This window comes from Symphalangus syndactylus, chromosome 13 (genome assembly GCF_028878055.3).
Source record: "Symphalangus syndactylus isolate Jambi chromosome 13, NHGRI_mSymSyn1-v2.1_pri, whole genome shotgun sequence".
Classification (NCBI taxonomy): Eukaryota; Metazoa; Chordata; class Mammalia; order Primates; family Hylobatidae; genus Symphalangus; species Symphalangus syndactylus.
Window position 1 is genome coordinate 92,273,123 of NC_072435.2, and position 15,887 is coordinate 92,289,009.

At 35.2% G+C, this 15,887-nt stretch overlaps 1 protein-coding gene across 4 annotated transcripts in view; it reads left to right on the top strand.

The window, feature by feature from the left end:
- The window catches only part of NEDD1 (NEDD1 gamma-tubulin ring complex targeting factor), a 59,678-nt gene that overhangs the window by 15,702 nt on the left and 28,089 nt on the right, over positions 1–15,887 (top strand). For all 4 annotated transcript variants that reach the window (XM_055236707.2, XM_063614266.1, XM_055236708.2 and 1 more), the window contains 4 exons: positions 1,132–1,275; positions 4,089–4,183; positions 8,468–8,584; positions 10,808–10,948. In XM_055236707.2, the coding sequence (XP_055092682.1) occupies positions 1,132–1,275; positions 4,089–4,183; positions 8,468–8,584; positions 10,808–10,948 (497 nt within the window). The remainder of the gene's footprint in view (positions 1–1,131; positions 1,276–4,088; positions 4,184–8,467; positions 8,585–10,807; positions 10,949–15,887) is intronic.

The following is a 15,887-nucleotide window of genomic DNA, read 5'->3' on the forward strand; positions in this document are numbered from 1 at the left end:
GTGTTTCAGCTGTATACTCTGAATAAATGATTGAAGGCATTGTAGTCCAAGCATTGGTATAGGGACTTAGTGGCATCTCATTTGACCATATTGCTAATCTTAGAGTTTTGGAAAAACTGGTGTGACTGGATTCTGACCTGCAGAAATGCTAGTTTATCATACATTTTTTTTAAAATTTAGGAAGTTACTTATTAGTAGTTATTTGTTGAGAAACTGCTGTGTGCCAGGAATGTTTCAAGACTCTGGTGTGGGGAGACAGACATTATTATGAGAACAAATAAAAATTTTAGATAGTGGCTGGGTGCGGTGGCTCACGCCTGTGGTCCCAGCACTTTGGAAGGCTGAGGCGGGCAGATCACCCGAGGTCAGTCCAAGACCAGCCTGACCAACATGGAGAAACCCCGTCTCTACTAAAAATACAAAATTAGCCTGGTGTGGTGGTGCATGCTGGTAATACAAGCTACTCGGGAGGCTGAGGCAGGAGAATCACTTGAACCTGGAAGGTGGAGGTTGCAGTGAGCCGAGATCGCACCATTGCACTCCACCCTAGACAACAAGAGTGAAACTCCGTCTCAAAAAAAAAAAAAAATTCAGATATTAGGAAGTTCTATGAAAAAAAATGAAATCAGGTATTGGGATATAGGGTAAACTGGTAAGTCCCTTACCACGTAAGGAAAGGACTGCTTTAGCCAGGGTGGTCAGGAAAGGCCTGGAAACATTTGAGCTAAGACCTGAATGATGAGAAGGAGATGACCGTGGGAATCTGGGGAGAACATCTTAGGCACAGGGAGCAGCAAATCAAAAGACACTGAGGTGAGAATGACCTTGCCTTTGCATGAGGCAGAGAGAAGGCCAGTGAAAGAGGAGAGTTACATGGGGGCCAGGACATGTAAGGCAGGCTAAGGAGGCTGGATTTCATTATCATTACTGTGAGGAGCCATTGGAAGGCTCAGCTAAGAGAATGCGACCTGGCTTGTTTTAGGAAAATCACTTCAACTACTTTGGTGAGTGCACTGTTTGGAACAAAAATGAATGAGTTAGAGCCACTTGTTTTAGATTAGATTTTGACCTTTTTTTGAGTATGTCTAGTCTTAAATGTTTTTAAAATATATTGTTTTAAACTATTTGTAGGCGCAGTCATGCAGGAAAACCTCAGATTTGCTTCATCAGGAGATGATATTAAAATATGGGATGCTTCATCTATGACATTGGTGGATAAATTCAACCCACACACATCACCACATGGAATCAGCTCAATATGTTGGAGCAGCAATAGTATCCTTTAAAAAAAAAACCACATAAACCACTTATTAGGTTAAACAACCACTGTCAATGAAACTTTTGCATGTGCCTCATACTGAGTAATGTATTTTGCATTGCTACCAAGGATAGATAACGTAAAATAGTAATTTACAAAACAATATATCATATGAGTGCACTCTGATTTTATCTGTTGCGTTCATTTAAAAAAAATTTAGTTACAACCCACTTCATTTGAAAACACTGCTATTAAAAAAAGTATATTATGTCTACACCATAGAATTAGTTATCAAAAGTTTCTTATTGAACCAAATGGAATAAGGTTGGTAGTTGTGGAAATAATTCCAAAAGGTTTTGGAATGAGTTTTTGCGTCTACATTTGGGTATTTGTGGATCTGAACTGAAAATTAAAGACAGAACTTGAAGGCAGAAGCAAGTTGGGGAGGAGATAAAAAATTGCCCAATATCTCCATCTTACTAATGTACTCTCCATATCTTCCTTCCTCTCTGTGTGTGTGATGAAAATTACATTATTTCCTAAACAGACATAGTGAAGTTACCTAGATTGAATTTTTCTAAGCTTTTTGTGTTTCTGATTGACACCTTCCCTGTCTTGGTGAGTTCCTCAATGTGGATAAAATAAAATGAGGGAGTGAAGACTGTAAACTAGGGTTTCTGAACCCTGTGCTATTGACTTTTTGGGGCAGAAAATTTGTTGTGGACCTTTCCTGTATGTTGTACCATGTGGAGAAGGTTTATTGGTCTTCACCCCTTAGGTACCAATAGCCTCTAGTTGTGACAACCAAAAATGTTTCCAGAATTGCCTGAATCACTCCCAGTAGAGAACCACTGCTGTAACCACAGTACTCCTATCACCTTTTATATGAAAATGTTTTATGTGATTGGTATGTTAGAAATTTTCTTTTGTGAAACTCACACACTATTTCTTAACATATTAAGATTTAACATTTGATTTTTATCAACACCAAAGTATTCTACTTTCTGATGAAAAAAATCAAAGCTTTAAAATGTGACTGGTTCAGGAACAAAAATATTAAAAGTTTTATATGAGCCTTACTATTCTTGCATGTAATAACAACAAGGACAAATTTTCTTACTGAATTAAATTTACCTCCTTATCATTCCTTGATTTTGCAGTAAGACAAATTACTTTGATACTCTTAATCAAACTCATGGTGAAGTGACTACATTTTTGAAGGACTTTCCAGATGTGTAGTAGGGAAAATATTTTAAAGAGAGCGACAAGTATATGAAGTTGCTGTTCTCTATTTTTAGATTTTCATTATGTTTAGAGCTCAATTTTCCCTCTTACTATATAAGAGAAAAGTAGCAATTTGTAGTAAGATTATTTTTTGGTTGACTTTTGTTTTACGTTTTACTAGGAGTTGGCATTTACTGATGTGCTACTTAATAGTCTAACAACAAAACTGATGTAGCTATGAGATAGTGTTGTATGACTTTTGGAAATTGGTTTTACAGTTTTCTTGCATGAGCAGATGTGCACTGGAAGCCTTCATATAGTCTTATTCTTAATAAGGCTTTGATCACTTCCATGGAGGTTAATTACTGAAGAAGAGTTCCCAGCCTTAGCAACTTGGGGTCCACATAGTATAGATTCCAAGAATGGGGTTAATGTGAGACACCAGAGAGATTAGTTTTTTGTTTCTTGTCCTTTAACTTATGTTCCTCACTTTCTCATGATTTCTAAAACTACAAGAGAAATAAAAAAGTAACTAGATTACCCACCCACATTATGTTTCAGTCCTTTTTTTTCTATATTCTAAGGAGAAAAGTAGTGGTAAACAGGAAGAAGTCAAGGAAAGGGAAATGGTTTTTCTCGCTATGGTAATATCTAGGTAGAAATGATTTGATTTGCATCATGTATCATAATAAAATTACAGTCTATGCTCTGTTTACAAAATACCTGAAAGTTATGCAGAACATTCAAAAGTTAATGCAGTTAGGGATTCTGAGTGTCTAATTAACCTTTCTCCATTGCTTTTACTCACAGATTTTAATTGCTAAAAAGCACAGATTTAAACTTCTGATATTTTAATTTGTTATGGCTCTCAAAGTCAGACTCTTATTCTTAGTTATATTATTGTATTTAATCGTTTTAGTTTTAAAATACTTATTGTTTTGTGTTTACTGATTGTTCCACTTACAATTCATGTAAAAGAAGGTAAATAAAATTACATTTTATTTAAAAATTAAAACTCATAACACAATTCCTATTTGACCATACATATTTATAAAATATTTGCAAGTTACTATAATATTCATTCTTAATTTAAGATTGAAACATTCTATCACAAAAATTCATGTTCTGGGAAAATATCAGGCCTTTTTTTTTTTTAAATAGAAAAATAGGAGACTAGTGTGGATGTTTGCTTCCTAGTTTAGATTGTTACCAAGCACTAGGTTAATAAATATCTTGAACAGTTTCTGTAGATGAAAAGGTTGATTGATATTTGCTGATGCTGCTTTTATCATGCTCTCATTCTTGAAGGATAAAATTAGCCCTTCTGGCCTACTCTTTGAAAACAGAGTAGTATTTCACGTGGGTTAAATAGCTTTTGAGTGATAGCAGAGCCAGAAAGAAGGCTAGTTCTTCCCTGCAGTAGTAGCAAAGAGAATTAGTCTTAGTAATTACTAATAGTAATGTGAGCCATTTTTGAAAGCTATTCTGTAAGCTATACTCATAGCTTGTCTTCTTAGTGTGTTTGCTTTTATAATTGCAATTCTTATAATAGTCTAGTGCTATAGATGTTCATGGATTGTTTGATGCTCCATAACTCTTCATTTAGATAACTTTTTAGTAACAGCATCTTCCAGTGGCGACAAAATAGTTGTCTCAAGTTGCAAATGTAAACCTGTTCCACTTTTAGAGCTTGCTGAAGGGGTAAGTGATTTTTTTTTTTTTAAACTTTTAAAAATGTTAGTTTTGCTTGACTGGCAATTGCTTGTTTATTGTCGTGCTTGCGACTAAATATAAAGGTTTTTAAAAGCATTATTTTTAACTTAAGCTCAAAATAATATAGTAACACTTAAAAATGAGATATGTGTACTTACTGAAGTATTTTTAGGTAAAATAGTTTTGAATATAGGGGAACAATTGAAGACTTGAATTTTGTTGGCTAGGCACTTCATTTCTCCATTTTCCTTCAGTGGGAGGGGATCCCTGTTGCTGCTATTTTAGGACAATGTCCCACATAGGTTACTAGGTTGACCTGAGCATATAAACTCTAATGACACGGCACTGCTTTACTGATCTTGGGCTCAGGACCATCAGGAGCAGACTCATAGCTGATGGTAGCCCTCTGCTTCAGATTCTGTCTACCTGTACTGAGGGGCCTGTCTGAGCCTCCCCCATCCTCTCCCTAAACAGGTTGGCTTTGTCAAAATGAGCTTAGGTCCCAGGGCGTTTAAATGAAGCTCTCACTGCGTACTGTTGCTTTATCCTTTTTTTTCTTTTCTTTTGAGATGAAGTCTTGCTCTGTTGCCCAGGCTGGAGTGCAATGGTGCAATCTTGGCTCACTGCAACCTCCGCCTCCCTAGTTCAAGCGATTCTCCTGCCTCAGCCTCTCAAGTAGCAGGGATTACAGGTGCCCACCACCACGCCTGGCTAATTTTTGTATTTTTAGTGGAGACGGGGTTTCACCATGTTGGCCTGGCTGGTCTTGAACTCCTGACCTCATGATCCGCCTGCCTTGGCCTCCCAAAGTGCTGGGATTACAGGCATGAGCCACTGCACCCAGCCTATCCTTTTGTTTTAAAAATTAATCCCTCTGATTAAGGATAATACTGGCTTCTTCATTTCTAGTCACACACTCTTTGAAAGCTATTTCTTTTTTAAATAAGATAAGATTTAAATAAAAAGGTATGAGTAGTTGATAGCTTTTTTTTTTTTTTGGTTTCAAAGTTTTTCTAGCAGATCTTAAATTATTATGAATTGTCATAATTTTACACACTGGGGTAGGTAAAGTAGCCCAAGTAGAAAGAAAACAGCAGGACAACTGAATAAAACCTCAACTAATTTAAAGAGGACTCACGATTTTTATCAATCCTCTCCTAAAGGTATCTGGTGGGATTGACCTGAACTTCAGTTCTAACCCACAGATGTTGGAGACTGGGACAGAGGGAACAACTGCTAACAGTAGAAATGGAGTTTGAGGCACTCTGTTTAACCTGACTTAAGCAAAATCAAGGCATAGAATGTCTGTGGTCGATAAAAGGCAGACTGAAGTCTTCAAGGGCAGGCAAAACATCTTAACCATCTTTGGATCTTTGTATCCTAAGATGTTCAAAAAACGTTTGTTAATGTCAACATCAAAACAATTTCAACTTCTACTCTACCACTATATATATGTACTACTGTTATGCATTATGCCTTAGAATCAGTGAGTCAGTATTTGGGAGCTTTTTTTTTTAAAGTATAAAAATAACAGATGGTATTTACAAGTGTGACATAATTCTAAGAGTTTTGTGAATATTCCAGATTAGTTGCTATGATTCTTAGCCCTTTCCCATAGTTAACAAATTGTATCATAATGCTGTTGGATAAAAGTAAGATTAGTTGAGCTCAAATTTTCAATCTGTTTTAATTTAGTTATGAAAATATTTGCAAACATTGGTTTTTTAGCTTTTACTAGTAATGTTTAAAGTAACATATTAATGTGCTAATAACCTTTTTTGTAACTTCCAAGTCCTCTTACTCGTGTAGAGGCATTAGACCTTTTCTACTTGAGAAAATAAATTATGATCCTACTCATTTTAAAATTTTAGAGTAGAACTTTAAGTTCATATTTATTTTCTTTGATTTTGTATTTCACCTCTTTAAAGTAGAATGTACCTTTGCCTTGCACCTTGAGCAGTATAGGATTCCTGTAATAACCACACAATTTTCATTAATTATTTAAGTTCATTAGTTGCGTTAATAATACATTATCATAAAAAAGACCTATCAACAGGATAAGCCAGCTCTAAATATAATTTTTATTTTGAGCCCTTAAGAGTAATTGTAGTTGTTGTGATGATTGGAATCCCAATATATTGATCTTCAATGGACGCCATCTTTTTCTATTTTATTTAAAGGCTGTTTTGATAGTTCTTAGCAAACTCCTGATTTGCAGTGACAACTAGATTCTAGATCTTCTTAGTCTTCCTCAACCAAAGTCAATTCCTAGAATGGTATCTGCAGGAGAATTACAGAAACTGTACTGAAACATTGATGTTGTGTGCATCTTGCTATTTTTATATGTTAGTTGATACTCTTGGTCAAAAGTTCAGAGCTAGAAGGAACCCTGGGGTCCACAGAAGTGAACACAAATCTATTTGATTTCCTTGAAGCATTTTTGACCCCCTTAAAAGCTGTTAGATCCAGGTGGAAGAAAGACAGTAAGAGAGTGGCTCTTTAATACAAGATTAGCATGTTTATAGTACTTAAACGTGCAATGGGGGAAGGGCTAGAGGAAGGGGACCATATGCACCCTTTAAAGAATCTCTTGAGCAGAGGATATTTCTGAGATGCATGGATTCTCAAAGTAAGAACAGTAGATCTAGTCTTCACCTTTCGTTTCTCAAATGCAGAAACATAGGCTGAGAAAGTTGAGATGATTTGCCTAAACCTACATAGCTTGCCTTTTAACTTTTATTGAAGTCATAAAATGTCTCCTTTGAATTTGAAGACTCCAAGGATGCACTGTGGAAGTTACAACTAATGTAACTTCGTAGTGCATCTAAAGGTTACATAGGAAAAAAATGCCACATTGTGTTCTGTGTAGCATAGTTACTGATGGCACCACCAAATTGGTGACACTCAAAGATACTCATTGAGAAGAACTTGACAGCATCTGTATTTTAGCCATTCTATAAAGATGGAGCATGGATATGGGCCTTGTGCTAGTGAAACTGACATTCTGGCAGGGGACAGGCAGTAAACTAGTAAACGAAAAATACCCAGATATTGGTAGTTATCATGCCGATAACTAAAATAAGATATTGTGATAGCAAGTTACATTAAGTAGCCAATGGAGGTCCCTTGAAGTGTGGTGGCACTTAAGTTGATATCTGTTGACCAGAAAGTCTTCCAAACAGGGTTCAGCGAATTTAGCTTTCTAGGCAAGGAGAATAGCTGTGTAGAAGCCTTGAGGCAAATATAGGGTTGTATGTTTAAGGAATGGAAGGTCAGTATGGCTTGAGAATTAGTGGATGAGGAAGAAAATGGTTAACAGATGAGGTAGGGCCCAGATAATAGGACCTCGAAAGCCAGGTAAATGTTTGGAGTTTATTCTTGGTGTGATTGGAAGCCGTTGAAGATTTTTAAACAGGAAGGAGACATGATCTGATTTACATTTTTAAAGTCCACCCTACTTATCAAGGATGGAATATAGGAAAGCAGGAGTGGAAACAGGGAAACCAATTAGGAAGCTGCTGTCATAGTTTGGCAAGGTTTGGGTTAGTGTTAGTAGTAGCTATAGATAAAGGGGAGCCCATGTGGGATTCATTCTTGGGTTGGAGTTTAGAGAGCTTACTGATAGATTGGAGGGGAGGGAGAACAACAAATCAAGGGTTATTCTGGGTTTTTATCTTGAGAAACTGGATGGTGTCTTTACAAAGATGGGGAACAGTTGAGGTCAGGCTTTGATGACCTGATGTCTGAGACTTGGTCTCCTTAACAGGGAGATTTGCTGGAAGACTTAGGGCAAGTATCTTGACTTCTTTAAAAAAAACTTACCCCATCGGTAAGGTAAAATGAGGGCTGTACACTGGAAATTCTTTTCAAGTCTCTTCTATTTTTAGCATTTTTGAGCTGGAGATTGATTTTAATGTAGGATATTCTGTGGAAATACAAGAGCAGGCTTTATCAAGGGGAGACAGGATGGGCAAACAAGCCCTGATGGGAGACCAGGACTGCCAGTGTTTTCTAAGCTTCCTGTGTCGTCACCGGTCCACAGAAGTGAACACAAATCTGTTTGATTTCCTTGAAGCATTTTTGACCCCCTTAAAAGCTGTTGGATCCATGTGGAAGAAAGACAATGAGAGAGTGGCTCTTTAGTACAAGATTAGCATGTTTATAGTATTTAATTTAACCAATATTTATCATACGCTTACTAAGTGTTGGATGAGACCTGAAAGTCAGTTCTGGGCTCTGTTAAATTAAGGTAACTTTTTTTTTTTTTAATAGCAAAAGCAGACATGTGTCAATTTAAATTCTACATCTATGTATTTGGTAAGCGGAGGCCTAAATAACACTGTTAATATTTGGGATTTAAAATCAAAAAGAGTTCATCGATCTCTTAAGGTAAGCAATTTAAAAAAAATCTCCACGAGAAAATGGATATCTTAATGCATTTAGATACTTACCAAGCTTTTATTTTTGAGCTTTTATGATACAAATAAGAGGCTTCAGAATTGAACTAAGATTTGTTAGGAAAAATAAAGGTGCTATTTAGCCAAAAACTTGTTTTTATGTCTTTTTTCTTACATGTATAGCATTAATGCATATGATCAACGTTTAAAACTTTTTTCTTGTTTTTTCATTTAGTTCTACTCTTATTTGAATGAACCACTTCACTCATTTTTTTCTAAACTATGGTTTGTGGTCATCAGGGATCTTTCCTTAGGGCAAGTTGGAAAAAATGAGTTGTTTTATGATGGTAGTATTCAATATAGTAATCAGAGTTGGGGGGTCAGCTTTTTAGTTACGTAGTATATTTGGCTGCTCTTGTTTGTGTTTTTTTTTTTGTGTATGTGTTTGTATTTTTAACTTGGTAATATTTTGTAAACTAATTTACTATTTACAATTAATGTTTCTTTAATAATTAGCTTTTTGTAGTTTCAGAAAATAAAAATCTTCAGCACAAGAAAGTCTGGTTTTTTTGGAATTCTACTTTTCATTATATTGTCTTTTTAATATTTAGAAGTTGATCTTAAAATTAATTTTTGTCTTAAAGTTTTAAGACAAAAAATATAAACAAATTTATATCTATACACATACACAGAGGAAGAACTTTCTTTAACCTATCACCCATGTAAGCTTCACTTACCCCATCCCTGCATGGCAAAATTTGATGAATTTTTCCATTTTCAGCTTTCCCAATTACTCTGGATGGTTTTCTGTCTTTTCGGTGTGAAATTGGTAATGTTTAGCTCCCTCATTCATTCTGTTAATGAATCTTTTGACTACTTGTGATAGTGGGGAATCTAATCTTTTACCTTTGGATCTCTACAGTCCTCTCCCTGGTGATTAACACAATTTCTGGCACTTGGTAGGTTCTTAGTAAATGTTTGCTGAATGACTTATTCTCCACAGTTGAAATTAGGAAGACACCTGCCTCTTTATAAAGTCATAGAAATTACATTGGACCCCATGTTCTTAATTTCCCAAATGGGAACGATACCCAAAATGTCTGCTCTTCCTTTTTTCTTTTCATCAAACATTTTTTCCTCAAGATAGCAAGTGTTCTTTGGTTTTAGGAAAGGAATAATAAGTAAAGAAATCTCTGAAAATATTTGAAGGACCACTTGAAAAAGTTGTAATAAATGGAATATCATAGCTATTATTCTTGCTATTACATAAATATTATTAGATACAGGGCTTAGTTTATTGAGATATGGCATCTTCCTGTTAACAACTCTTCTCCCAATTTTGGTCACTTTTCTCTGCTCCTGCTAGACATCTCTAATTTGATGTTGGAAAACATAGTCCTTGTGAACTCAGTTTGTTTAAAACCTGAAAGTTTTACCTCCTCAAAGTGTATTCCTAATTGGATTTGAGAGGCAGCCTGGTATAGTGGAAGGGAGAGAGGCTTTGGAGTTTGACATGGAATTGAATCCTGGCCCTGTCACTTAGCAGTTACGTGAGCTTGCACAGGTTTCTTAACCTCTCAGTGTCTCATGTACTTCGTTTATAAAATGGGCAAAATGACCTTGCCCCTCAGGCTTTTCTAAGCATTAAATAATATATAAAGCTCCCAGCACTAGTAGGTTCTCAGCAAATGGAAGCAGCTTCTGTTATCTCACAGATGCCTTGCTCACTTGTTTTTCCCACTCCGTTTTGCAATGTCTGTTTTCATTCCCCTTCCCATAATTTTTCTCTTTTCTTTAAGGTTGAAGTCCAGCTTTATGTCTTCCATAAAGCTTCCTCTGCCAACTTCATTCACAATAGCTCTCTTTCCTCTGACACTTTGCCTCCATCATTCATTTAGCATATTCTCTGCCATTTTCATATTAAAGCAGAAACTCAAAATAGCCAACTTGCAATACCTGTTGTCAGAGGAAGTGAATTCTTTAAGGAAGATATAATGCCATGTAGAAAATTACCTGTCCATAATCTCTCTCTCTCTCTCGTAAAGTGCCTGGACCATTTTTATCATTATTGAAAATAATTCTCTGTATATTTGAGGAAAATGTTAAAGCAAATATTAGATTGATAAATACATAGTGTATGGTATTTGCAGAAACATGAAAATGGGCTATTCGAGGATTATGGGGCAGTGTACTTACTTTCATTTCTCTCTTTCAGGATCATAAAGATCAAGTAACTTGTGTAACATACAATTGGAATGATTGCTACATTGCCTCTGGATCTCTTAGTGGTGAAATTATTTTACACAGTGTAACCACTAATTTATCTAGTACTCCTTTTGGCCATGGTAGTAACCAGGTACAGTATGAGTTTATTCAGAGTAAAATTGGTGAGATAGATTTTGAATTGTATCTTACATAAGACTGTGAATTTAAGTTTTTGAAATGCTTGATTGAAAAACTTTAGCTATTTTTAAATGGTAGTGTTTTAAAATATTCAGATAGCAAGCTAATTCATACTAGATTATGGTGCTTATGTAAATTTGATTATGTAATCAAATAGTCACATCCTTCTAGACTATATATATGGCATAAGAAAATACAAATAGTTGTTAATAGGTTAAATGTAAAAAAACGGATATTAATCTTTCTACAGCATTACTGTTGGAGAAATGTGTCACATAGCTCAGACTTTGTCAGCTGCAAGACAGATACACTCATAAGTACTGTTTTGTGGACATGGAATGATTGAGTGTGTTTAGGCAGAGGTAATTTAAGTTTTGTATTTTTGTTTTTGTAAGTATATGATAAAGTATCGAAGCTTATATATTTCTTACAAGAGTGTTTTGGGAAACTTTTTAAAAGGAAAATAAGTCAATCTTTTTCCTCTATAAAAAATGTTCAAAAGAATAAATTCAGTTTTTCAAGGAACCTAACTCTTGGTTAACTTTCCATAAAATTCGCCATAGAAATTTCCCATGAGGTGCAAGTTCTTTTAATTTTTACTTAATTATAATCTCTTTGGCCATAACTATTATCAGATAAAATATGGGAGATCTTCACTTTTGGGAGGTAGTTTTTTAAATTATTACTTGAATAGTATTTAGTGCTTAAAAAATTTAGTGGATATGAAAAGTATACAGGAAAAAGTCTTTTTTAACTTTCATATATATTGGGGAATAATACAGATATATAAATGGTATTATGAGTAAGTGATATAAAACAGTCTTATGGTGATTCAGAACAGCTGAGAGAAGACTATCTGGGAATAAAATAGGGAAAATTGAAAGGGTTGGGGAGTTTCAACTACGTCTAAGGCTTATTGATTTTGTTTTTACTATGACAGTATAAACTGGCCTCTTCGCCAATTATTTATTTCTAACTTGTATTAGGATTACTCTTTTTTTGCTTGTTTGTTTTTTTGAGATGGAGTCTCACTCAGCTGCCCAGGCTGGAGTGCAGTGGCGCAATCTCAGCTCACTGCAACCACTATCTCCCAGGTTCAAGCGATTCTCTTGTCTCAGTCTCCCAAGTAAGTGGGATTACAGGCACCCACCATCATGCCCAGCTAATTTTTGTATTTTAGTAGAGATGGGGTTTCACCATGTTGGCCAGGCTGGTCTTGGACTCCTGACCTCAGGTGATCCACCTCCCTCGGCCTCCCAAAGTGCTAGGATTACAGGTGTGAGCCACCGCACCCGGCCAGGGTTAGTCTTTTTTACGTGTCCACATTATTGGTGGAATCATGGCCTGTTTCTTTGTCCTCAGTCTATTTTCTAGTTTCTTGCCTTACATGGAGAAGGTGTATAATAAATACTTGAATGTATGAATAGTTTTAGAGATGACAAAGATTTTGTTAGGCAAATATAAACCTTTAGAAGAGGGATTTTTTTTTTCTTTCTTAGGGACAGAGTCTTACTCTATTGCCCACGCTGGAGTGCAGGGGAATGATCATGGCTCACTGCAGCCCCAACTCCTGGGCTCAAGCGGGAGCCTGGTTAATTTTTTTTTTTTTTTTTAATATTAGAGACAGGGTCTCAGTATGTTGTCCAGGCAGGTCTTTAACTCCTGACCTCAAGTGATCCTCCTGCCTCAATCTCCCAAAGTGCTGGGATTACAGGCATGAGCCACCACACCCAGCTGGGAGAGGGATGTTTTATATGGAGGAAATCACATTAACAAAAATAAGGAGAAAGAAAATTGCATGGGCTTTATATAGGACCAATGTGAGAAAAGATTGGAAAAGGGTAAATGTGAATATAGTATTGATGTAAGACTGAATGTCACACAAAAGACTTGTTTTGGAAGGTATTTAGGGAAACTAATAGAGTTTTTAATTAGTTGAATGTCAGAATCGTAGAATCCTTGAACATTAAAAATAGCCTTTAGAGGTAATCTCGCTTTCTGCATTTTATGGATGAAAATAAATGATTTGCCAAAGGGATGCTCTTTAGAATGTGCTAATATTGTCATAAAAGCAGGAACTTATATTTTGTTTTGGTGATTTCTTTTTTATTTATATTTTGATAAAGGAGAGACATAAAGTCTAAGGCTATAAACTTTGGAACTATTGTGAAAAAAATCATTAATGTTCAAATATCTTTTTTAAGGACGTAGAGTAACTTTCTTTTTTGTGTGTGTTAGAAGCGTGACAAATTTATAAATTTTGGACTGACTTTTCAATACCATAAAAATTAGGCCAGATACTACTATGTATATTCTTATACTTCAATTTTTATGTTTATTGTATCTTGCTAGAGAGTTTTCTTATTAAAATCAGACATGAAGGAATATTCCTGAAAACATTAGGTTTGACTATACCTTTTGGCCTGATTTGGTGTAAAAGATTTAAATTTTTTAAAACAATTGAGGTGTAACTTATAATAAAGTGCAGTGCATATATCTTAAGTGTACAGCTTGTTGAATTTTTATGTATACGTAAACACATTGGTGTAACTACTAACAAAATCAAGATATAGAACATTGCCTGCCAGCACACCAGAGGACCTGATTTTGCCTTTTCCAGTCACTATCTCATATTTTATAAAAGGAATCATGTGGGTCAGATGTGGTGGCTACCTGTAATCTCAGCACTTTGGGAGGCTGAGGCAGGCAGATCGCTTGAGCCCAGGAGTTCAAGACCACCTTGGGCAATGTGGCAAAACCTCATCTCTATTAAAAATATAAAGAAATTCACCAGGCATGATGGTGCATGCCAGTAGTCCCAGCTCCTTGGGAGGCTGAGGCAGGATGATCACTTGAGCCTGGGAGATTGAGGCTGCAGTGAGTTCTGATTGTGCTGCTGCACTCCAGCCTGAGTGAGTGACAGAGTGAGACCCTGTCTCAAAAGAAAAAAAAAACAAGGAATCATATGTGTCTGGTTTCTTTTAGTCATCATTACATTTGCTTTGTTGCATGGAATAGTAGTTCATACTGTATTAATACTGTGTAGTGTTTCCTTATATGAATGGGCCACCATTTATCCATTCCATTGTTGATGAGCAGTGAATTGTCTTGTTTTAGCTGTTACAAGATAGCTACTATGAATATTTTTGTACAAGTCTTTTTTTAAGATATATGTTTTTATTTCTTTTGAGTAAATACTTAAGAGTGGAACTGCAGGATTGTAGCATAGGCATACAGTTTTACTTTATGAAAAATTGCCAAAACATTTTCTAAAGTGAAATCCAGCTGGCTGTGAGATCCAGTTGCTCCACATTTTTGCTAATACTTGGCATTATCTGTCTTATTTTTGCCAGTTTGATGGTTATGTAGTGCTGTATCATGGTGGTTTTAATTTGCATTTGTCCATGTTGAATGATGTTAAGTATATTTTTATATGCCTTTTGTGAAGTGACTGTTCAAGTCTGTTGCCCATTTTTATGTTGGGTTATTTGTGTTTTTAAAATTTATTTATAATTTCTTATGTATTGCGGGGAGATTCATTTTGGGGATATGCATGTTGCAAATATCTTCCTTCAGCCATGGCTTGCTGTTTTACTTCTTAATACGTGTGTGTGTGTGTGTGTGTGTGTGTGTGTGTGTGTGTGTGTGTGTGTTTTAGTGAACGGAAGTTCTTAAATTTAATGAAGTTAAGTCTCATATGTCAGTCTTTTATGTTTGTTGCTTTTTGTGTTCTCTTGAAGAATCTTGCCTGCGCCAAGATTTTGAAGATACTATTCTGTGTTTTCTTTAGAAGCTTTGTTGTTTTATCTTTCTTATTTATGTTTGTTATGATCCATTTCAAGTTAATTTTTGTGTGTTGTGTGAGAGAGGGTCCTACATTCCATATAGATATCTAATTGTACCATTGTTATTTATTACAAAGACCAACCTATCCCCACTGAATTACATTAATGCCTTCTTAAAAAACTGGTAACTGTATATGTTAGTTTGTAGTCGTTCTATTTTGTTCCATTGGTCTAGTTTGACTGTTACTAGTTTTGCTTATTGTAGCTTTATGGTAAATTGTGATATTTTTAACTTCACTTTGACTACTGTGGGCCTTTTGCATTTCTAGCTGAATTTTAGAATCAGCTTGCCCATTTCTAACAAAAAATCTGCTTCATTTTGATTAAGATTATATTGGATCTATGGACCAATTTAGGAACAACTACTGTCTTAACAATATTGATTCTTCCACAAACATGGTATAACTATCTATTTATCTAAGCCTTTAATTTTTCTTGGCAGTGCTTTGTTTTTACTGTAGAAGGCTTGCATATCTTTTAGTAGATTTATTACCATGCATTTGATTTTTTGATGATACATTTTTAATTGCATTTTTTGTTAAATTTTATTTTCCAATTCTTTGTGGCTTGTAGAGAGAAACACAGTTGATATTTGTCTTTTGTCATTTTATCCAAAAATTCTGCTAAATTCACTTAATAGTTTGGACAGTCTTGATTCTTTTGAAAGAATTTGTGGTTTTTCTTTTTTTGCATTTACAGTTTATACACTATCGTGGTGTCATTTGTGAATAATAAGTTTTTATTTCTTATTCCCTAATCTTTATATATGTTATTACTTTTTCTTTATTGCATTGACTAGGCTCTCCAATCCAGTGTTGAATAGAAGTGATGATAGTGGACATCTTTATTTTGTCCCCAAATTCTGGAAGAAGCATTCACAGTTTACTACCAAGCATGATAGTAATTGTAAGGTTTGTTTTGTAGATATCCTTTATCTTATTAGGGTGCTGTATATTGTGGGCAAATTTTACTATTTATGTAGGAAGTTTTACATCATTTAGCTCCTATAATACATATTTATTCATCCTAGACGAAAGTAGCAATAAG